Source organism: Xenopus tropicalis, chromosome 10, assembly GCF_000004195.4.
Source record: "Xenopus tropicalis strain Nigerian chromosome 10, UCB_Xtro_10.0, whole genome shotgun sequence".
In the NCBI taxonomy this organism is placed as follows: Eukaryota; Metazoa; Chordata; class Amphibia; order Anura; family Pipidae; genus Xenopus; species Xenopus tropicalis.
The window spans coordinates 23,278,070-23,303,200 of NC_030686.2; the positions used below are offsets into that span (position 1 = coordinate 23,278,070).

Here is a 25,131-nt window from a genome sequence, read left to right on the forward strand (position 1 = left end):
CACTATACATGTGCCTGCTGAAGAACACTTTGGTTCTCCTCTAAAGAAACAGTAACACCAAAAAAGTAAAGTGTTTTAAAGTAATTAAAATATAATGTATGTTGCCCTGCACTATTAAAACTAGTATTTGCGTTAGAAACGCGACTATAGTTTATATAAGTAAGCTGCTGTGCAGCCATGGGGGCAGCCATTCAAGCTCGAAAAAGGAGAAAAGACACAGGTTACACAGCAGATAATAGATAAGCTCTGTAGAATATAATAGGGTTTTATCTGTTATCGGCTATGTGCTTTCTCTCCTTTGAATAGCTGCCCCCACAGCTACACAGCAGCCTTGTTTATATAAACTATAGTAGTGTTTCTGAAGCAAATACACCAGTTGTACCAGTGCAGGGCAACAGTACATTGTAATTACAGTAGTGTAATTACTTGTATTCACTTTCATTTTTTGGTGTTCCTTCCTTTATTGTAGTTTCAAAATGTGACTTTACTCTACTGGCCAAACGCCTGGCCTGGAGAAAGTAAGACTGAAAAGGAAGAAGACTGTGGAAGTACCGGCCTGGGATATCAGGTAAGTAATTAGAATTATTGGGGCGGTGGAAGCCTGAACTTTTGCAACCCATGATTATAACTTTAGGTTTCTTTTAATTGGAATGTTGACAAGAATACTCCAGATTATGGATATGATTAGGACGCAGTTAAGGTTGCCATACACGTTGCAATTACAATCTTTGCCCCACCATTCTCTACTAACATTAAGAACTAAATTTTCAAATATGCAGGTAGAAAGGAATGTTAACGTTTTGCCGTCAAGTCGCTTAAAATTTTTCATCCTGTCTAATCGTCGAGACAACCGATATCCAAGTTTTTTGGCGATATCGGTCGCCTCGTCTCCTACCATACAAGCACTGAATATAGTGTTCATAGGCATCAGTGAAATGGGTTATTTCCATAAATGTGGAGCCGAAACCTAAATACTAGCATGATTGGGAGAGAAAAGGGTTTTAATGATTTATGTAAAATGTCCAAACGCCGGATGGTATTATGATTAATCAGCAAAATATAAATAAATAAACCACTAATTTTTTAATGTGTCCCAATTGTAAAGTTCACCTTTAAATGGGATTATATGCATAATCCTGTATTGATATATTCACATATATCCATATTTAGAGCTCTGTCAACCTCTTTTTAGTAAAGGTATGGGAACCCCCTTAGAAGTGTCTCTTCACATTGCTATCTGGATGTGTTGTTAATGCCGTTAAAGGAGAAGGAAAGGTAAAAACTAAGTAAGCTTTACCAGAAAGGTCTATGTAAATATAGCCATAAGCACTCACAAAAATGCTGCACTAAGTTCTCTGTCTTTTTGTTTTCCTGTGCCAGAGTCTGCACAACTCTCTCCTCTCCTGCCCCCCCCCCCCCCTCCCATCGTCAGATCCGCCACACACAGTCAGGGCAATAGGATTTCTACCTCCTTCTGCCGATTCAGCCCTGACGGCAGATTTTGGTCAGGCGCCCGATCAAAATTTTCTAACCTGGCCGATCCTGCGATATCGGTCGACTCCCCGACATGCCATACACGCACTGAATATTGTACGAAACGAGGTTTCATATGATAGTATCGGTGCGTGTATGGCCAGCTTAACTGTGTATAACCAAGTATAATCTGATCTGCTGCTGTTTTGTGTAGTCATTTGTAAACATAACCAGTAAAATAAACTGTGCAGATTCTACATACACTGTAGGTCCCACATACAGTTCTATAAAATGGCTTTGGCTATTACGCACATCCCACTTTGCAGTTATTTATTTGTAAAAAAATGTTTGGAATCATGTATGATTTTCGTTCCACTTCTCACGTGTACACCACTTTGTATTGGTCTTTCACGTGGAATTCCAATAAAATTGATTCATGTTTGTGGCTGTAATGTGACAAAATGTGGAAAAGTTCAAGGGGGCCGAATACTTTTGCAAGCCACTGTATATATATATATATATATATAGACAGCCAGTTGGTGCACACCACTAACAATGATTATACCTGGGTGCAAGAGCAAAAATAGTACAATAAGACAAAAAAGTGTCAGCACTCACAGGATTTAAAATATTTGAAAAAAGATAAATTTTATTACAAAATATGAAAAAGGAACATTACAGACCTCTGTAATGGGCTGTAATGTTCCTTTTTTATATTTTGTAATAAAATTTATCTTTTTTCAAATATTTTAAATCCTGTGAGTGCTGACACTTTTTTGTCTTTATATATATATATATATATATATAGACAAGTACCTACAGGAGTATTTAAAAAGCCTATAGGCAAAACTCCTTGTTACTGCATTTTGTCATTATAAAACATTAATAAAGGGCATACTGATTGTGCAACTTGTAGTATATGTGTTCTTAATGAGAGTAATGGAGGGATGGAATAGCATAAATTAACTTTTAGTATGATGTAGAGAGATTATTTGCAATTAGTCTTCATTTTTATTATGTGCGGTTTGGAATGTGTGCTTTTTAAATTCAGCAGCTCTCCAGTTTGGAATTTTAGTAGCTATCTTGTTGCTAGGGTGCAAGTTACCTTAGCAACCAAGCAGTGGTATAGAATAGAAGAGGCCAGAATAGAAAGATAAGTTATAAAATATAACAGTAAAATTTTAGCCTCAGAGAGCAATACATTTTTTGCTTCTGGGGTCAGTAACACCCATTTGTTATGCTGAAAAGAGTTGGAAGAAGGCAAATAAAATGATAAGAAATGTAAATCAACTGAAATGCTGCTAACAACTTCTCATTCTACACCATGCTAAAAGTTAATTTGAAGGTGAACTACCCTTTCAAGGGTTGAGGGATGTGGGTATTGAGAACTTCAGGAGTTTATGAATGTACAATGGAGTGTACTAGGAGTTATTCTGGGGCTTCACTAGAAGTAAAAGACAAAGAAGAAGAAGAATGTAAAGGTAAGGAAAACTGTATTTTGTTACAAATCATTGCTACAATGGTAACACTGGAAAGTTTGCAACACAAATTCACAAATTTGTAAATGCATGTGAATATTTAAACATGCCAAAGGGAGTTGTGGGTACATTTACAGAAAATTTAGGTGCAAGACTTATGTGAACTGTTGCACTGTTAATTTTGTATATCTAGCAATCTACCCTAAAGGCAGGCAGCAAGTTCAGCCCTGTGTTGTGCCTCCTAAAGCTGTGCTAAGAGATGGATTTTTTGTGTACAAATCAGCAACCCTATGGGTACAGCCTCCTGAGAACTTAGCACTCCTAAACCCCCTGGGCAGGTAGAGCCCCCTAAGACTATTCATAGGCTTTAAAGAAAAGAAAAAAACCATGACTTTCTGCCAGCATTGGGTTTCCCTTGCAGTGCACACAGTTCTACAGGAAAGTTTTAGAGCAGGGCTGTCCTCTTGCAAACCCACATGTGTGCCTTGTTAGTTTTTTATGGCCCTAAACCCATGTACTTCATTGTATGGCATCTTCTTTTTCCAGTAATATATTATATAATCAGTGTTTTATAAAAACACCAGCATGTTTTGGTGTAGTAGTAATTTTGTTTCAGTTGCAAGCACATGCATATGGCATACACATAGTTTGGCTGCTTATATTAAAGGAGAAGGAAAGGCAAAGTCACTTGGGGGTGCCAAAATGTTAAGCACCCCCAAGTGACTTTAACCGCTTACCTTGTACCCCGGGCTGGTGCCCCTGTTCGGAGAAAATAGCACCAGCCCGGGGTACCTGGAGCGCAGCACTTCCGCCTTCAGCTTCCTAAACTGCCGGTGGCCGGCATGCACAGTAGAGCGAAAAAGCCGACTTAAATGTTTAAGTTCGGCTTTTCACTCTACTGCGCATGCGCGCGCAGCGAAGCCGGAAGGAGGAAGCGCCGGCAGCTACCCCGGGCTGGTGCTGTTTTCTCCTGACAGCGGCACCAGCCCGGGGTAAAAGGTAGGCGGTTAAAGTCACTTGGGGGTGCCTAACATTTTGGCACCCCCAAGTGACTTTACCTTTCTTTTTCCTTTAAAAAGAGTGCACTGACTATAAATGCTGGTCACATGGTGCCGTTTACAGCATCACTCCTAACTTTATATTACAGATGTGTTCTTTTGAAAACACTTGATCCTGCAAGTATTAGGGCAGTGACACAGGGGGAGATTAGTCACGCCGCGACAAAGCTCCGTTGTCACCGGAGACTAATCTCCCCACAATGCCATCCCATTGATTTGCCGAAGTTGCCTTGAGAGGAAACTGGCAAATCGCGGCACTGTGTATTCCATCCCACTGGCGATTTACATTCTAGCCGGTGGGATGGCATTGCGGGGAGATTAGTCGCCCACGACTAATCTCCCCATGTGTAACTGCCCTTAGACAGTAGACTATCAGCTTTGGCTAGTGCTACAATTTATTTCTTGTTTCTTTGTAACTTTTATGGATGTGCATTTGTTGACCCTATGTACATGTGCATCTGTGTTACAGGTAAACCTCTAAAAATATGCAGAACAGGCGCCATTATTTAAATTGTTTAACCTCTGACCCCCCCATCTCTCCCTATAATAACTGCTGTACCTTACTTACCTGCTGGGGGGCTCAGAGAACTGTGGGCCTTCCTTGCCCTAACCAGTCACAATGCCATAATCCGGGGTAAAGAACAATATGGGATGGGAAGCCGATTGCTGCGAGTGGATGGGTTTTAAAGTAGATATATTGGATAATGGGTTTTATACTCTTTTAAATATAGAAGGAACATGCTTAAAGGAGAAGGAAAGGCTAATAAAAAGTTAATCTCAAGCTGCAGGCATACCTTCAGTTCTCTCAATAGTGCCCTTAAGTCTCCCCATATTTCACATGTTCAGATGATCACAAGCCTCATAGGAAAAAGGAAAAAAAAAATGCTGAGCTCTGTAAACAAAATTGCCATAATTCCTCACTCCTGCACCAAGACCCCTGTACATGCGCAGTTAGTAAGACTATGAGGAAGCTTCCTGCTGATTGGCTCAGAGCACACATTCCTTGGGGGGAGCAGGAGAGGTGCACAGACTCTGGCACAGGAAAAAAGGACACAAGAAATCCTGTATTTATTTTGATAAAGGGCTCAGTGCAGCTGCGGCAGTGAAACAATTAAACTAGGTAAATAGATAGGCTGTGCAAAATAAAAAATGTTTTCAAAATAGTAAGTTAGCCAAATATGTAATCTATAAAGGCTGAAGTGAACGGATGCCTAACATACTAGTCAGAACTCAACTTCGTCCCTCAGTGATGTCAGCACTCAGCACACTAGGATAGGAACCAATAAGCAGCTAGGCTGACCTTTTGCTTGTGTGACTGCAGGGCTGCGATTAGCTATCCCCCTCCTAGCGTGCTTCCGGCAGGGACTGTTAGAACACAACCCCCCCCCCCCATTTGAAACAAACAGGGACAGTAGGGGAGCTCCTATAAAGATAATGATTAATTTTAGAGTAAAATCAGCACCATTTAGAATTCATTATTGCCTACAAAACTTGGGGGATTTTCAGTTATGCTGTATGTCTTCTTTAACCATCTTGGGTCTCATCTCAATCACATCCATGCCCTCCAAGCAGTTATCCTCATCCTGCCACCTACAGCTGTAGATCTCGGTAATTTCCATTCCATTCTCCTCTACAGTCAAGGAATTTAGCTGCAGGGAAACTCAATATTTCTGTGTAGTAAGTGTGGACTCTAAACAGTTCCCTGTTAAACCCTTATAGTAAGTGTAGAACCAGCATGTTAAACATGAGACTAACGCTAAGCACATACTGTGAGAACCATGTGTTTAGGAGGTCACCAAATTATTTTGCCCAGTCTTCATGATGATCCAGCTGTTACTCTAAGGCCAACAATCAGATTCTTGTAGGAAACTAGGGTGGCCTGTTCAGAATCACATTTATACGGCCCATGTGCAACTGGATTTTCTTACCTGCCAGATATCAGCAGTTTGAAGGTAGTTTTAAGAGTAGCTGATGGGGCCATTGGCCAAGGACTAGAAAACCAGGACTATTCCCTCCATCTCCTATTCTTCTGTTTCACACACACACACACACACTGTAGTTAGATTTCAGAGTGTCCCCATACTGGGGGAGGATAGATACAGGGGACAGCCACATACCACCTACCTACCCTACCTCACATACAGAGACAGGCACAGTTATTTGTGCAAAGTGGTACCTTATGCACAATGCAAAAAACAGGCACAAATCGCTTGCTCCATACACTGTAGATGAGCAACTAATGGCTCCATTTTTAAATATTCAATATAAATGATGCATTTCATTTTGGCTAAATTAAGCTTTTTCTAAAAAATATTATTTTGACAAAAATGAAATGCTCTTGGGAACAATTTATGATGCTGTATCTCGGTCTCCTGTAAGTATTATTATTGGAGAGGTTATGTACTGTGTGTCTTTATAATAATTAGGAACACTATTATTCACTGAATCTCTTGCTCCCCTGAAAGTCCCATTTTTAACAGCAACAAAACCATGAGTCGTGTGCATGTTCAGGCCGAACTTAACCATCTGCCCACAGCCTTATTATGCCCCACTTCCAGACACTGATATTTGTAGACTTGCACTGCGTGCCCCTTCCTTTTGGTGACATCCAAGATGAGTAGGTGGGCACGGTCTATAAATATTAAAGGTTCAGTGGGTTAGGTGTGGAGCAGAAGAGATTACGGTTGGCTGAGCTGACCCACACCTCAGTAATGCCTTCCTCTTCTTGACTGGGTCTCCATGTGATAAAATATATTTAGTTTTTACATTTTTTTTTAATACAAGTCTTTTATTTTACTTATGAACACATTAATGACATAACTAATTCTAGATCAGCATTACATACATGCTAATGGGTATATGTATACAGCAAGATAAACTGTATCCATTTCAACATGTAAGATGCTTTAATGTGTACTGGCCTATCAGTTTGGTCTGATACATTCACACTGGCAATAGGTGTTTTCCATCACCTCATTAACTACCCAAATTTGTTACAGTAGACTCAGGTTTGTAGCAGGTATGACACTAGTATGTAGGTAGGCTAACGGTGACTGACCAATTGTGTGATGTGGAAAATGAATAATGCTGGGGCTGCCTAAAATTGGCAACTGCAGGGTGGGGTAAAACTGGGTGGCGATGGTACTGCAAAGAGATGTTTACTTAAAGGAATACTGGCATGGGAAAACAGTTTTCTTTCAAAACACATCAGTTAATGATGGACTTCTTCAGCACAATCCTCCACTAAAATCCATATTTTATCATATATATATATATATATATATATATATATATATATATATATATATATAATTTTGATATTTCACATGGGGCTAGCCATATTCTTCATTTCCCAGGGTGTTACAGCCATGTGACCTGATGGCTCTGATAAACTTCAGTCATACTTTACTGCTGTGCTGCAAGTTTGAGTGCTATTACTCCCCTCCCAGCAGCCGATCAGCAGAACAATGGGAAGGGAGCAAGATAGCAGCTCCCAGTAGGTATCAGAACAGCACTCAATAGTAAGAAATCCAAATCTGGCTTGGTACTCCTCCAGTTCCACGAGAGTAGTAGAATAAATAGGTTACCAGAGAGCAGTTCTAATGTGTAGCGCTGGCTCTTTCTGAAAGCTCAGGCACAATGCACCAAGATGGCACCTACACACCAACATTACATTTGTTTGAGAATAACATTTTAATTGGTAAAGTGAATTATTTGCTATGCAAACAGTGTAATTTAGAAATAAAAAGTATATTTGCGCACTCTGCAATAGTGATGTGGACCCCCCCCCCCCCCCCCGGACGCCCTCCAGCACTGAAAGGTAAGTGCAGTGGGCAGCATTGTGAAAGCCGCCTCAGGCAGCATTAGGTCTAGAAATACCTGTGTGCAAGATGGGGCTGAAAGACACAGGTAGCCATGGACATTGACATGAGGACATTTTATCTACTGTATTATTATACCTGCTGAACTTTAATTGTTTTAAGGAACTACAATATTGCTTTAATCCATTGGCCACGATGCAACAAATTTGTGGTCATATTTAACCTGCTGTTGTTTCTCAATTCTTGCTTTTTTTGGTCCCCTGCAAAGTCTTGGGTGCCTATGAAGGTGTAACATTCATAGCTATTCTTTATACAAATCTATGTACAGATAGCATCCCCAAGACTGACTGAGAAATCCTAGCTCTGCGACCCTCTCCTCCAGAAAGATAACACATGCTGGAGGTAACCATATCTGTTAATCTTTGATACAATATAAACAAGCCATTTTTTTTTTCCCCCAAAAACACCTGGAATAGGTTCTTCTTTTGTAAAGTTCTAACACTCTGGTGGGACTTTGCTAAAGGTGAACATCTACTATAAAGAAGTCTGACATTCATTATGCCCGTGATATTTTCTGTTGTATGTTTGGTAACTGTTTTCTTGGGAAATTACGCCAAATATCTGGTCTGTGGCTGTCGCTCAGCTGTGCATCTGCTTTTTTTTTTTAAATAAGAAAATGAATATCAGATATCTGCAGTACCAACATGGTATAGGGTTAGGTCACAAAGAAGGGTGCTAATGGGGATATGAGCCCATTAGCCGATGTGGATTCCCTTCATTTTAAGATCTCTCTCTTCTTCCAGCATTCCCTCCCTTCCGCTCTGTGACATCAATGGCAAATATGGATTGTGGCTTAAGTAAAGGTTTGCAGGCTTGAGTGGGTGTGTGTCAGATTTTATAATCTGCACATCACTACTAACCTGAGGTACCACTTGCAGGTTAATGGGATACAGATGTGGGGGGGGGGGATATGATGTTTTCAATAGTGCTCCTCAAGCATAATCCTGTTCTGAATTCTGTTTAAAAACTCCATGTTGCTGTTCTGCTACTACTGCTCTGGACAAATAGTACATGCTGGTAAATAAACCATCCTGTATTTTAAGTACCAGAACTTCTCATATTGCCTCTCATTTACTTTAAAGAGCAAGGAAAGGCTACTACAGTAGTCCTTTATATAGTGTAGAGCCCCCTTGCCTATAGCAAATTGCCAACTTTATTTTTTTTTAAATACAGTAGAACCCCCGAATTTTCGTCCCCGGATTTTACGTTTTCCCGCTTTTTACACCGTTTTTTTTGTGGTCCCACCAATTTTAATGCATTCCTATAGGCTCTATTCCCAGATTTTACATATGAATTTCCCGCATTTTACACTATTTTTATCATGCCTCTCCCTAGCAAATCGCTTAGTTTTAAGGTGAAAATACAGCTTACTTTAGAAATTAAAGTTTCCCCCATGTCTTGCGATCACAGGCACCATCTTAGGAAGGTCAGCGTCACCACTATCGCCTCATATTTCATACTGCACATGTACGCCTATCAGGGAATGTACAAAATACAGCGAAAGTTGCACAAGTATGGGGAACGGCTGTACAAGGTGCGGATTTTTGTTAAAAGGAGTACAGATTTTTGTTTTAGATGGAACAATACAGTGCTGAACAGTATTCTTTTCCACATCTTATTAATTTATAGTGATATTCAAACTTTTAGCAAACACATGCATTAAATGCAAAATGTTTTACAGTACTGTAAAAAGTTGTTTCAGTACTTCTGCGAAAACCTGTGAAATAACTCAGTAAAGGAACTATGTTGCAAATAAAAAATTATTCCTGTACTAAGGACATTTATGTGTCCTTAACACATTTCCCTGACTTTACATGGTCCCATGAAAAACGTAAAATGGGGGTTCTACTGTAATGGTCACTTCTCCCACAAATTGCCTTGTAACTTAGCTGTATTTGCAGCCTGTCACGACCGCCATCTTGGAATCCCCCGCTCGCAACAACCCCCCCGCGGCAATCGAACACCCCCACCTGCTCGCACCCTCCCCCTGTGGCGATAAAACATACCCCCCCTCCTACTCGCTCCCCGGCTCCCCGCAGCGCTTGCCTGCTCCTTCTGTGCGTCTGCCTCTGTGTCTGTGTGCTCGCTCACAGAGGCCGGGGGAGGGGAGCGCGCCTGCTTCTCTCACTGAAAACGAGCAATGCGCATGCGCCACCTACAGGGTCCTGGTCGCATAGTCTGTGCAGAAGCGATGCATGGTAGGTGTGGGTTAGGTGTGCTGGTTTTACTTGGATGGGTTGAACTTGATGGACACTGGTCTTTTTTCAACCCTATGTAACTATGTAACTATTATGGGAATCCTCTTTACACAGCTCGGCGTTTTTTCTTCCTGTTTGGCTTCAGATCTTCTTAACGGGAGAAATATGGGGAGACTTAAGGGCACTATTGAGACAACTGAAGGTATGCCTGCAGCTTGAGATTAACTCTTTATTAGCCTTTCCTTCTCCTCTATTAGCACAGGGGTTGTTGTTTCTGCTTTGCTAGATACACCAGTACACCAGTCTGATCCCTATCAGTTACCTTCTGTCCCAAGTATGTGAGAACACTGACACGTAAGGGATAACCATGTCAGTGCCCACAGAGAGGGGATCTGTGAGCATAAATGCATTTATTATTTCCAAATCTACTCTGTGTGTGTGTTGACAGGCTGATCCTGTAACTAAATACACCAAAAGGGAAAACTGCCATTATACGAAGGGCTACAAAACATGGGGGGGGGGGGGGAAGAGGGCTTTATCTGCCACTGCTGTCCAGTGGTGGTCAAAATGCCTCTTGTCTGCCTGTCACTGCTTCTGATACTATTAAACAAAAAAAGCACTTTGGCTAAGTGGCGACAGGTAGGCTTTCCTAATCCAACTTTCACTGCTCCATGTGTGTCATTTATTATTATCAGGGGTGGTTACACATGCATTTTAGCTGCTGTGGACCACTGGCAAAAAAAACCCCAACACTCCAGCCATTATGGAAACTGCACTGCTAGTTCTGGTAGTTAGTAAAATGCTCTACTACCACACGTTTGGTCTGAAAATGGTTTGTCAGGCACAACAAGTCCTAAGGAAGACACTGCAGCCAGGAGGAGTCACCAGCCTATACTTGGACACAACATTTGTGTCCTTGTTGCATGCAGCTGTAGTGTAAGTCAAATCTTTAACCAAGTAGCTGAAAAGACTGTAGGGTACCATTCCATAGAACTTGAATCTAACTTCACTTGCAGCAACCTAGGCAGGCAAGAAGGAAGTATTTTGTTAGCTAAAACATAACTAGGTAATGATGGGTTTTTTCTGCTCACCATCTCCAAGAAAAACACAAAAAAAAAAAGAAGAAGAAGAAGAAGAGGTGTACTGTTACATGTGAAAGTATGGGCACCCCATTACAAAATGCATATTTTGTAAGGTATAAATGGAAAAAACAGCTACGGCAGACATCAATGGGTTAAAAAATGTTTTGCAAATGCAGTTACATTTTCACAAACTTTAAAACACAGGAGCAAAGAAAATAATAATCAAGGCATGTGTAAGCCTTTGGAGACCCTAGTACGTCAGTATTCAGTAACTTCCCTTTTGGCAAACATCGCAGTTTGTACGCTTCTTATTTATCCAGAGTCTTTCAATTATTGCTGTAGGGATTTCTGATCACCCTTCCTAAATCCGAGAACTTCTTGTCCTGCATGTTTAATATATTTAATATCAATGTTTCTAATGATGTTTAAGTCAGGGGACTGTGAGGGCCATTCCAAATCCTTCAGCTTGCTCGTCTTCCAGAAGCTCATGGTGGCTTTTGAGGTATGATGTTAAGGATCAACATCTTACGGCAGGAACCGAATCTCCCTTTTCATCTTTTTGGCTGACAGTTGACACTGACATCCAGAATTTACCGATATTTAGTGGAATCCATTCTCTTTCCTTTACACATACATTTTACTGTTCCACTGATCATCACATATCCAAAGGCATTATGGATCCACCCCCATTTTTATATTTTTTTTTCCACCAAATGCTGCTCCTTTTTCTCCAAACTTTGGTGGTTGTGGCTTAAATCTTGACTTCATCAGTCCTCAGAATTGTTTCTAAAATGACTCTGGCTTGTCTATGTGTTTTACTTACGTCAGACATTTACATTTGTGTCTAAAGCAACTGGATTTTGTGAAAAACACACTTTGTCACCACTCATGAGAGTGGCTCCTTCAGTTTATGTGGTAGCGAATGTTTGTTATTTAAACCCTTAAGGGTAGTACAGTCACAGAACCATCTGTCTTTTCGGTCCAAAATATGCATGTTGCCATTATCAAAGGAGTGTCCCACTTCCTTGAGGTGTAGATAGACTGTTCTGAGGAGTTAGCCCTCCTTTGTTGGGTTATTCAGTTGTTTTGACCCCCCCCCCCCCAAGTGTAAAGATCTAAATACTCTTCACTACAACAGGGACAGAATAGACCACATTACTTTTCATGTGCTTTGGTGTTGGGTCTTTGAGTTGCACCTAAATCTATCTCAGGGTGCTGCTTGGTTTGATAAACACAGGAATTCAAGATTTGTTGAAAAGTTTTTCTGATGTTCCAGTGACATATAGGGTGATTATGTTGCTTTTCCTACTATGCTCCTCCCCTCCCTTTCTTGGTTTGGTCTTTTTGCTTGACAGGTTCAGCCCAGTGATGTAGAGTTCTGACTAGGTTCTTATTTAGAGTCTCAAAGGTGCATTTCCAGTTAGTATGATTTTATTTTTTTTTAAATATAGCGCATAAGTCTTGTGTAATTCTAGGCATATAATGAACCAGTAAACCAAATAATAGTAAATATTATGAAAGAGGTATTAAAAAGAAAGGAAGACAACATAAACAGAAAGATGTAGAAAAAGAAAATGGAAAGAGAACTCCAAACTTGGTAGGGGGGGGTGAGTGACAGGATGAGGAGGACAAAGAAATCCTGTCTGGATGAGCCATACGACATGGTTTCCTGTATACTTTAATATCCAGGTTCCCCGCGAAGGCTGGAACCTTATGTGCTTTAATTTTGACCCGGGTGTCATCCACTTATCTGAACCAATAACTTGGTGCTGTTCCCTTGAAGGTGTTCAGGGGTTACTTTTTCACTTCTTCGTTATGCCTGGAGACACAGGTGAACACGTGGCACAGTCATGTTTTGAAGAAGGCACTTGGATCAGCGGTGAAACATTTTCAAGAAAACTCACAAAATCCAGTTTCTTTAGATGTCATTTACTAGATAATGTATGAATCGGATGAAAGAGAACCTTCATAGACACTGTCGAACATTGCAACCCCACTCCTGTGCAAAGTGCCATAACAAAAGTTTGGCTGACAGTCATAAGGGTTTGCGTTCGCCTTTTGGGCCAGCAAACGAGCAGTTCTGTCAGAAAGTTCACTTAGTCTATTGTCACACGAGCAAATTCTTGGCCTGCAGATAAAATTTCACATTTTAAAAGTGTAGGATTATTAGCCTGCGCTTAACCACAGACTGAGGATCTTTCCCATGTGGCACAAACATTAGTCTTCCCACAATTCCTATTTCTTGATGACAGAAGTGTTTGGCAATCTCTTCATAGCCTTCTTGTGCCTTGTAAGTAGCAATTATCTTCAATTCAGATCCTCAGAGGAGACCATGGTTGTTAATTGACAGCCAATAAGAGACAACTCCTAATGGCTATTAATGAGGTAATTAAGGCCAGGAGTCATGCAAAAAAAACAGTGTTATGTGTCTCAATTACTGTTTTAGTTGTTCCTATGTTTTAATGTTTGTAAAATAAAAAGCAACTGTGCATAAATGAAATAAATACAAAACCCCAACTCCCGCACTAAAGAAAAGCTCTTTAGAGAAGAAAAATAAAGATTGCAAGGCTATTTTGGATATGGATATGTTACAGGTATGGGATCCCTAATGCAGAAGTCGGTTATCCAGAAAGAACTTAATTATGGGAGATGGTCTTTTTCGTAGAATCCAGTTTAACCAAATAATGCTACTTTTTAAAAGCAATTTTCTTTTTCTCCGTAATAATAAAACAGTACCTTGTACTTGATGGTAACTAAACTGCATAGATTCATTTTGGTGGCAAAACAATCCTATGGGGTTTATTTACTATTTAAATGTTTTTTAGCAGACTTAAGGAAGCATTCCATAATTTGGATTGTTATACCTTATTCAGAAAACCCCCGGTCCCAGACATTCCGGATAATAAATCCTATACCTTTACAAAGAATGGATCATGGTAAAGACCATTTTTATTGCATTTCAACATATGAAAAAAAAATGCTTTTAACACTTCAGCTACAGGGGGTTTCCAGCTTAGGGCCTGATACCAGGCTTTCTGAAATCTGGAAGTTAATGTAAAAATAAAAATGAGTTAGACATAAAATAGTATTACTGGGTTTACCCATCCTGCAGAAGAGGATGGCCTTTGCAAACGGTCCACAAAGTAAAAATTAGTTAAACTTATGGATTACCTAGGGCAGTGCTGTCAAACTTCCCTGGTACCAAGGGCTGGAATTCTTCCGGCCTACGTGGTGGAGGGCCGATAATAGAAGCCTGTTTAGGCCACTCCCTTTTAAAGCCACGCCCATATTACCACAAACAAACATAATTTTTAAGACCATATCCACATTAATGGTGGTAGCACGCCAAAAATTCAAATGGATGGTAGCCGCTGCCGGGATATCACCCATCACTCATATGTGAAAAAAATAGCACAGCAACCCCCAGCACATAATTATACACCTTAAGCACTATATAGTAACTATTTCCAAATGCTAACAAACTCTCATGATAAAAACCCTGCCTGGTTCACCGCCACAGGCAGCATAGGGCAGGCAGAGTATAGCACACACAGACAGCATAGGGCAGGCAGAATATGGCACACACAGGCACTGTAGGGCAGGCAGAGTAAGGCACACACAGGCACTGTAGGGCAGGCAGAGTAAGGCACACACAAGTAGCATAGATCTGAGGTGTGAACAATGGAGGGGTTTACAGTTGTGAACAATACAGGGCCTTACAGCCTGAATATGAGGTGTGAACCATGTGGGGTGGGGGGGGCTATTTAATCTCAGTACTGATAGCAGACAGATGGTGGCCACACAGAGTAGGTCTGCGGGCCACAAGTTGGACAGCACTGGCCTAGGGAATCAATTTTTTTTGTACATCTCTCACTATTTATATTGTCTCTCTAGCAAAACAGCCATCCTGCCTTGCTTTATGGCCCAGATTCTTACTATTAGAGCTATACATGTAGTGTAGCAGTACAGTCTTTAATGTAAAAGAAAAACTCCACAAGCACCTCGACCATTGTTTTTAAGGAAAACTTAAACAAGCTCTCCACTGCCATCAGTGGTGAGCAATCCACAAACAGATTAATTGCCTGTCTATTATAGTTCTATTGCCAGTATTACAGTATTAACAGTATTACAGCTTGTGTTAAAAATTAAATTGGATTACAAAGGCGGCCCTATACACTGGGCCAGGGCTTTCAGTAGTCATGTTCCGGCTTCCCGCTGTTACAAATAACTAGCTGGTTTAGTTTCTCTTTAGTGCAATGTTACACTGGATTGGAACCTTTCTGCCAATGTGAATTGGCAGCTATAAAACCATCAAATTTCATTAATCATGAGAACATGCCGAAGGGAGCAGTTTCAGTCAATGCAAACCATACAACTAAAGCATCAAACGACATTCTTTATAAATCTGTGCTTCCTACTTTGTAGCAACAGTTTAGGGAGTTGTTAAAGTATCATAATGCATTCACAAAGCAAGGTCCATTCAGAATTTGTGGTAAAGGAATTGTATAAACAGAAGGCCTGATTGGCCAATATCTACTAAACCTCACTAATGCTTAATACTAATTGAGAGTAAATCTCTCCAACTATAGGGCAAATTTATAGGGATATATTATCAAAGGGTGAACTGTCACTTTCAATATGTGCCCGAAAACCTCATACAAGTGAATAGCGAGTGGCAAACTTTCACTCTGGCGGACTGTAGTGAGATTTAGGTTTACTCTTTGATAAATATGCCTCTAGTTGAAAGCATCCAAAGAACAGAATAGACAGTTCCCTGGTTATGGATAAAGATACTGAATAGGCAGGTGTCTGTAGACTTTCAGGCAAAGTCTTTTTCACATAAAATTTGTGGATATTACCCGTTTCCTTGCTCATCACCCTGTTCCTTTGACATTAACTTATAAAAACATGGGCCTTAATTATGAAGGGCCACATCGCTACGAACGTGGAAAATTATTAAACTATGAGCCAAATTAGGGACAGTTATGTTCTATGCCTGTAGCTGGCCTCTGCAAAATTGCCATGCTCTATAAAGTACAAAAAAATAAAAAAGGTGTCTACAATAAGAGTAGGAGAACAAATATACTAACCAATTTTTTTTTTTTTTTTAAAGGGGGGTGGTTTGCATCAAATCAAGCATTTTTTGAAAGCTTTCTGGGGAAACAATAAAACAGCAGATTTAGACAGTTCATCATTATATTAAAAAGAAACAAGAATATCCATTGACTTTGAAGTAAACTGGTATTCTCCTAGTAATATCACTTGACCGCTTTGTTTTTGCATCAAGACCAGTGGGAAAAGGATCATTACAGAATATCTGTTGGACTGTTTGGATATGCAGACAGCCAGGCAGCAACATAGTGAACTAGCAGTTAGGCAGGCTAACTTAGACAAAAAGGTTGCCCTTAATGGAATTTTTTTTTAAAGCCTCATCTACTATGTTAGGTTACTATGTTGCCACTATGAAAAATAAAAAAAGAAAGAAAAAAAACACATACTTTTTTTGTGTCCTTTGTACGGCTGCGATTTCGATTTCTTCTTTTGTTTCGAGATATTTGACTGGCTGTCTTTATTTGCTAAAAAGGAAAAAAAAAGTTATTTTAATCAAACTGACTAAACAATTCACCCACTACTACTCATGTATAACTGCCTACAACATGGATTTCTTACAGTGAAATGTTGGGTGATGCATAGATGAAGTACTGGGTGTCTAAATACTAGACTGTAAGCTTTTTATATATATCTCCTTTTAGAATAATGTTTAAACAACTTTTTTTTTTCTACATAAACTAGCATATGCAAGTGGCACAGAATCTATTATCATCTGTGCAGAGACTACCAAGAGAACATACAAAATTCCAGTGGAAATTGATCCAAGGCAAGAAGGACATTGGGGTACGTGTGAATAATAAACTTGGGTGTAACAATGTCAGTCAGCAGCTGCAAGGGAAAACAAGGTTTTCAGCTGTATTAAAAGAGGTATAGATTCATGTAAATGTTTCAGATACGAGGAATGGTCGGCTAAATAGTTTCAGTTCAGATTAGAAAATAGGAGGTTCTATCTAAAGGGTTTTCTTTATAGTGAGGACTGGTAAAGCTGTGGAATTCTCTCCCTGAGGATGGTATATTGGCAGATACATTAGATAGCTTCAAGAAAGGGTTGCATATCTTTTAAGAAAGTAATAAAATACAGGCCTAACAATTAAATCTTGTACTAATTTAGTCCTCCTAAGCGGCAGACTGAAGTTGCTCCAGATGCATTTTTTTGCCTATAACTTGATAGACGTGAGTCTTGTTTCACCCTTGTGCAGATTTATCATATATTTTATATATATATATATATATATATATATATATATATATATATATATATATATATATATATATATATATATATAAATAATTTTTGTTTTGTTTTGTTACTGGTAAGGATAAGTGCATTGTAACATAGTATACATGATAAATCTGTTTTTTCAAGGTTTTCATTTTGTGTTAAAAAAAAACAAAAAAAAAACATAACAAAAAGCAAAAGCAATTGACCCTTTAAGTGCCAGCAGCATTTCACTTCAGTTACACTGTTTTTTTTTTTTTTTTGTAATATTTAGTGTTCTCTCATTTTAGGGGCATTTATAAAACTATATATTGTTTTTTCCAGGAGAACCTGAGCTTTCTAAGTCTGTTTTAGTTCCATTTCTGGAAAGAAATTATACTTTTCATGATATTTTATGCCAGAAATGTTTTTATTTTATGGAAAGAAAAAAAATTTTTTTCAAGATTTATGGAGATTTCCAACATCTATAGATGAAAAACTCCCAGCAATCAATTGCTTAATTTTCAAAGCATTACAGCAGAATATGGCATACTTGTTATTTCAAAGCGAAAAATCCTGGAAACCATATATTTTTTTTAATGACTTTCTACTCCTAAGTACCAAATAGCAATGCTTTTTTAAATGTAGCAGTTTCTATAAAAATGTTCTATGAAAAAAAAAAAATTGCCTCAAAGCTTCCATTTTCAAACATCTTATCTCCCACATAGCATTAGGTACAAAGAAAAAAAATATCCTAAATAGAAAAGTCAATGGTCCACTGAACAGTTTGATGCCAATTACGCATATGATCACCAAAGTTTCTGCCACTTAGAGACCCCAAAAGGAAGGTACATACATATTTTGTGGCATATTTCACGGTTACTTCTATTAAATTAGGCGGTGTATTTTTTGAAAGTGGGAAATGTTTGTAGGGCAAAGCACCAAAACAGGAAAACTAAAGTAAATGTAGCAATTTTTATAAAATGTCTGAAAATTGTCTCAAAGCTTGCAATTTACCCCATTCTATACCCCACATTTCGTAACGTACAAACATAAAACATTCTAAATATTGTAAACTTGAAGGATCCATGACAAACACTTGCTTCACTTTAATAACACAGGGGGGCCCATTTCAGCATACAAAACATAAATAATAAAAGTAAATCCTGCCCTCTGGGCATTACCTTCACACATTAGATAAGTTCTCTAACTAAACTGGGCCCCTTGTGGATTACCACTAAGAAAACACAAATGGTTGGGGTCACCCCTGTACTTATAATACTTCTGAGGGAATTTCTCAACCTCCTCAGGCTTTCTTCTCAGTTCCTCCGACATTCAGCAGCTCAGTTGCTTTCTCAAGGCTCCCTCTGCTCGTTGCAGTGGCAGGCAGCACCCCAAGCCCCTCTGGGAGTTCTTTAAATAGGCAGGTAGCCTTCCTGCTCTGTGAGACCTTATACACATTCTCCATACCATTAAATAACTTTCCAGAGGACAGCCTTCCTGTAACATTCAATACCTTATTCACTGGAAGGGGTTTGGTCTTGAGGAGAGATGCTGGGTGGCATCTAAAAACACTCATGCTTGGTAAAGCTTTTTCACCCCCAGTGGGTGCTCCTGAGAGAGGGGTCAGTAATGCTGATGCCACTTGGCACTACGTTGTGACGTCTGCACATCCAGATTTCACATTTACTGCAAAATTTAAATAGCGCTCCTTGGCTTGTTTCAGTGCCCAAACTGGTTTAATGTATTCGGACTTTGCTGAAGCCTTTGTTCCGATTTCTACTGGTTTTTGACTCCTGCCTGTCCACGACTTCCGAATCTCCGCTGCCTGCCACTGACCATTTGCCTGACTTTGACCTCGTCTTCTCCTGATCCCTTTGGTACTGCCTTTTTCATATTAACCTTGGCCATGTGTAGGATCCCGGTCAACTCCGCCGCAGAAAGTCGGGGCCCCAAAAGGGTGTCTGTGAATACCAGGTTGGCAAGGCTCTCCTGCTACACCTAAGAGGTTACCCTGGCAGTTTACAGGCTACTCCCCATTACAGTTTGTAACACTTTTTTGCATAGAACATAAACATAGTGTAATAGTAGATCTAGAGCAATTGGACTTGCTAAGTAATCATTGAAGACATTTTACTACTTATCCCAGCAGCTTCCTCATTTCAACTGACTGGGTTGGTGGAAGAGTTTGTGCCGAGGACTTTGCATACCAATCACAACGGCACATTGTGAGATGCTGTGGGCTTACTGTGGTAGGCTTACTAAAGGTACCATGCAATTTAGAGACAGGTGTTACTTGTGAAAGATGCATGAATGGATGAATGTGTGTGTTCTGAAACCGCCAGGGTACAGATGTTAGACCTCTGTTTAGGGATGGTTCTTAACCATAGGACTTAGGAAAGTCATTTTGGCATTTTACTGCCAATAGATTTGCCACATTAGTGGCACCTACAACAATATATTTATTCTGCAAAAAGCATTGCCATACCCGAGTAAAGAGTCCTTTAAGCTTTCTCCGTTTACTTAAACGGACTGCAGCTGCCATTTTAAATAGCTTCCGGTTAGCATTCTAGCCATTATAGCTCAGATCACACATTCCTAAGGGGGGGGGGGGGGGGGGAGGGAGTTCTTAGCATTCTTATGGGAGGAGGGAGCAGGAGACGGGAGAGAACTGCACAGACTCTGGCCAGGGGAATTAAGGATTTTTCTGAGAGCAAGTCAGACACCCCAACCCCATGTTTTCAAAAAAAAGGAGACAAGAAATCCTGTGTTTCTTTTGATAGAGGACTCAGTGCAGCTTTTCTGTGAGTGCTTATGGCCGTATTTACATAGATTTAAAACACTTGTTTAAACCAGCGGTCTTCCCTGTCCAAAATGTGGACATTGCTATCTTAAAGGGAGTGTCCCTTGTCTTTTAGGTGTAGAATAAGAGCTGTAGAGTTCACTCTCCTATGCTGATCCATTTGCTTTCTGAGCAATTGCTGTCTCCCCAATGTATGAGTACGCCTTGTTACACTGTACGTATGCATGTAGGTTTGTATAACTTTATTTATAACGCGCTACTTATGTACGCAGCGCTGTACAGTAGAATACATTAATATAAACAGGGGTATTAAAATAAATACAAAGTATTACAATAAGCACAAATAAATAAAAGATACAATTGAAATAAGATAAGAGTCAAAGACACAAGAGGATGGAGGTCCTTGCCTCGTAGAGCTTACAATCTATATACTTCATATAACACATTGCTTTGTTTTTCTTTTGGTGCTGTATCCTTCGGGTGTACCAGTTTTTGTCTCAGTGTGTTGCTAGGTTTGAAAAATTCAGGGATGTGGTGTTTGATAAAAATCCTTCTGAGTTTCTCTGACACTCCAGCTACATATGGGATGACTACATGGCATTTACTCTCGGTCTCAGGATGGTTATTTGTTTTGGTGGCTTAGTTGCTGTTTTGACAAAGGGCTTATTTTCCCCAAAGGGCTTATTTTCCCCCCCCATCAGCTACAGGCTCTTTGCCAGAGATAAATTGCACCTCAAAGATAATGGTGCAGCTGCTTTGGGAGAAGTTGGGCAGAATTTTAAACTCAATATAAAAAGGAAGAAATGATGAAGAAAAATGAGAGGGCTAAAAGCCTCACGACTTAAACTTTTCATAGACTGTAAAGCATATCCCTGCAAATTATTGAAGGGATATGCTAAAGATTCCATCAAAGTGTAGATTATCTTGCGTTGCAAATAGAAAAGGCTGCAAGTTTGGGATCTTTACAATGGGAGATTTTAATTACCCAGACATTGACTGGAGCAACAGTACTGTCAGAACAGTTAATGGAAACAAAACTATGATCATTTTTCACACACTTTTAAGTAGCCAACCGGAAATCTCTAACAACCCAGAACATATAGCAAATGTGCAAGTACTAGAACCCCTGGTAAATAGTGATGGTAATGTTTTCTTATTTAATGTTTGTGGCACAAAGGAAAGCATATTTCAAGCACATTAAAGATCAGTATGTCAGTACATAGATTGAGACATAAATGGTTGTCATTTAAAATTTGTTACTGTTCTCTTAATGTAAGAACATTAAGGACCACTGTATGTGGTTTAATTCAGAAGTTAGGGAGTTGATGGGAATGAAGAGGAAATAATTTAAAAACTACAAGGTCATAGGGGACAGAAGGCACTTTTAAAAAATATAAACAATATTTAAACAAGTCTTGTAAAACAGCACTCAAAAAGGCAACTAGGCACTCTATGCAAGGAATCTGTATGTTCATCCCGTGTCTGCAAGGGTTTCCTCCCAAAAACATACAGGCAAGTTAAATGGCTTCTGACTAGATGGACCATAGCATGTGCAAATGTAATAGGGACCTTAGATTGTAAACTCCTCTGGGGCAGGGACTGGTGTGAATGATGAATAATCTCTGTAGGATAAGCAGGGAGTCCGATTTCCGAATGTCGTGAACTCTGTGTAGATAGAACTTGAGTACTCCGACAGGGTCCAGAGAGTGAAGAGCCGCCTCTTTGGGATTGGTTGGAGAAGGACAGAAGGTAGGTATGGTTATCTCCTGATTAAGGTGAAAGAAAGAAACCACCTTGGGTAGAAATTGTGGAACTGTTCATAAAACTGCCCTGTCATGGTGAAAAACTAGGAAGGGGGTTTTGCATGATAGTGCACTGAGTTCGGATACGCGTCTTGCCGATGCCAGGGCTAGGAGCAGGACTGTCTTCCAGGTGAGCCATTGCAAGGGGATTGAGGCCAACGGTTCGAAGGGTTGGCGTTGGAGGGCCCGCAGGACTAAGGCGAGGTCCCAGTTGGCTGTTGGAGTCAGGTATGGAGGTGCTAGGTGAGTTACTGCCTGAATGAAGGTTTTCACGTCCGGGAGGAGCGCAAGGCGCTTCTGGAACAGGACTGAAAGTGCGGAGATCTGAGATTTGAGGGAGCAGAGGGAAAGCCCCATGGAGAGGCCAGCTTGTAGGAACTCCAGAATGTTGGGAACCGAGAAGGCTTCGAAGTCCACCCCTTTCCGATCGCACCACTGGTGGTAGGTGGACCAGACCCTATGGTAAGTATTGGCGGAAATGGGTTTGCGAGCTGCCCGCATGGTGAGGACAACGGCGTCCGAGAACCCCTTGCTTCTTAGAATCTGGGTCTCAAGAGTCACGCCGTCAATTTGAGATTGGCGGGATTTGGGTGTCGAATTGGCCCCTGAGTTAGCAAGTCTGGGGTGACCGGGAGATCCAGGGTTCTGCCACCGATAGGTTGATGAGGTCCGAAAACCAGGTTCGGCGGGGCCAGCTGGGAGCTACGAGTATGAGGGTCGTGTGTTGCGATCTGAGTTTCTTGATTGTCCTGGGGAGGAGTGGGAGGGGTGGGAAGGCGTAAGCGAGGCGAAAGTCCCACGTGGATGTTAGGGTGTCGACATCTAATGCCAGAGGGTCCCGGTAGCGGGCGATGAAGTTTGGAACCTTCCTGTTCTGTCTTGTCGCCATCAGGTCTACGTCTGGGACTCCCCACCTTGACGTTGGAAGACCTCCTCCTTTAGTGACCATTCGTTTGGATCTAGGGACTGCCGGCTCAGGAAGTCCGCCTCCCAGTTTAGGAGGACTGGGATGTAAATGGCCGACAGTTGGGTCTGTTTGTTCTCTGCCCAGCAAAAGATGAGTTTGACTTTCAGCGCTGCCCTGCTTCTCGTGCCCCCCTGATGATTGATGTACGCCACTGCTGTGGAGTTGTCTGATTGGACCTTCACCGCCTTCCCTGTCAGTTCGTGCTGCCAGTGGCGTAGGCCGAGTCGGACTGCTCTGATCTCCAGGAGGTTGATCGGGAGGATCTTCTCCTCCGGGGTCCACTGGCCTTGGGCTGCCCGGCCTTCTAGCGTCGCTAGAGACTCGCGTCTGTCGTCAGAATGTGCCAGCACGGATCCCCGAGGGGCTTGCGCGATGAGAGCTTGCTGGTCTTTAGCCACCAGGAGAGTGATGCTCTTGCTTGGCGGGACAGACGGATCTCCTTGAAGTAAGGACTTCTGCTTCCAGGAGGTGAGGATATTCCACTGGAGTTCTCTGAGGTGGCGTTGAGCAAAGGGGATTGCTTCGATGGTGGATACCAAGATCTTGGCCATTACGCCCAGGACCTTCATGCAGAATCTTATCGTGCGAGTCAGTCTGGATAGCAGAGACTTGACCAACGACTGAAGGTGGGTGATTTTGTGTTGAGGAAGAAGGATTCTCCTGGCCTGGGTGTCGAATTCCATGCCGAGAAATATCATGGATTGGATGGGCACTAGAGAAGATTTGCTCAGGTTGATGCACCATCCGAGTTCCCGGAGTGTGGTCATGGCGGAACGGAGTGTGAATTGTGCCTCCTGAAGGGACGGTGCCTTGATGAGGAGATTGTCCAGGTAGGGGGTGATTGAGATTCCCTTGTTCCTGATCACTGCTGTGGCTGCTGCCATGATCTTGGTGAAGACCCTCGGGGCTGAGGATAGCCCAAATGGAAGAGCAGTGAATTGGTAGTGCTGGTTTAGGAAGGCAAATCGCAAGAATCTCTGATGGGGAGGGAAAATAGGTACATGTAGATGCCAGAAACTGGTCCGGAGACATCGCTGTGATGACTAATTTGAGGGACTCCATCTTGAACCTCCGCGGGTGGATCAACTTGTTGAGTTCCTTTAGGTTGAGGACTGGACGTACAGATCTTTTTTGGGAACTACGAAAAGTTGGAGTAATAGCCTTTGAATCGTTCGCCCTGAGGTACAGGGGTAATCACCTCCGTGACTAGGAGTTCGGAGATCAAGTCCTGAAAGGCCTTGCGTTTGTTTCTTGTGGAAGTCTGGACATGAAGAATCGGCATGGTGATGGGGACACAAATTCTATGTGATAGCTGGAAGACACGATTTTGTAGGCCCATGTGTCTTGGGTAAGGGTGAGCCAGGCATTGGAGAAGTGGCGAAGCCTTCCTCCTATGGCCATGTGGTCTGGGAGATGGGGTGCGTAGTCATTCTGAGGGGGATTTTTCAGTCGGTTTGGTGAAGGTTTTTCTGCCCTGCCAGGGCGCTCTGTGTTTATTCCCGAAACGGCTCTTGCCTGATGTAGACTGGCGCGTGGGAGATGATCTCGTGTGCTTACTTGAGCCACGAACTTTCCCCTGCGAATGTGCGGGCCTTAGGCTGTGGGAGGAGCGTGCTCTTACCCCCTGTGGCTTGGCTGATAAGTTTGTCAAGGTCCGGTCCGAAGAGGAGCTTACCCTTGAATGGGAGAGAAGTCAAGGATTTTTTGGAAGAAAAATCCGCTGACCATAATTTCATCCAGAGGGACCGGCGGGCCGCTACAGCCAAGGCGGAGGAACGGTTGTCGAGTTGTGCAGCATCTAGTGATGCCTCGCAGATGTAGTCGTTTGCTTCTTTGATTTGGGTGGCCTGTTGGCTGTGGCCAGAATCGGACGGAGGGAAGTGCCCGAAGCCGCAAAGGATGAGCGGAGAAGGCTCTCCATTTTCTTGTCCATAGCGTCCTTGAAGGAGGAGGCGTCGGGAACTGGTAGGGCTGAGAGACGGGAGACTGGAGCATCCACTGAGGGAGGGGAGGACCATTTCTCGATAAAGTCTGTGGGCAAGGGGGTACAACTTTAAGAATCGGCGATTGACTTGAAAG

General features: G+C 41.5%; 1 protein-coding gene across 6 annotated transcripts in view; it reads right to left on the reverse strand.

Moving 5' to 3' along the window:
- The window catches only part of mbtd1 (mbt domain containing 1), a 43,477-nt gene that overhangs the window by 927 nt on the left and 17,419 nt on the right, over positions 1-25,131 (reverse strand). For 2 of the 6 annotated variants that reach the window (XM_031894037.1, NM_001006741.1), the window contains exon 15: positions 16,669-16,746. In XM_031894037.1, coding sequence (XP_031749897.1) covers positions 16,669-16,746 — 78 coding nt within the window. Of the gene's footprint in view, positions 1-10,466; positions 11,109-13,083; positions 13,299-13,391; positions 14,213-16,262; positions 16,325-16,668; positions 16,747-25,131 lie in introns of those variants that run through there. The other 4 variants (XM_012971639.3, XM_012971637.2, XM_012971638.3 and 1 more) reach the window with 4 other exon arrangements.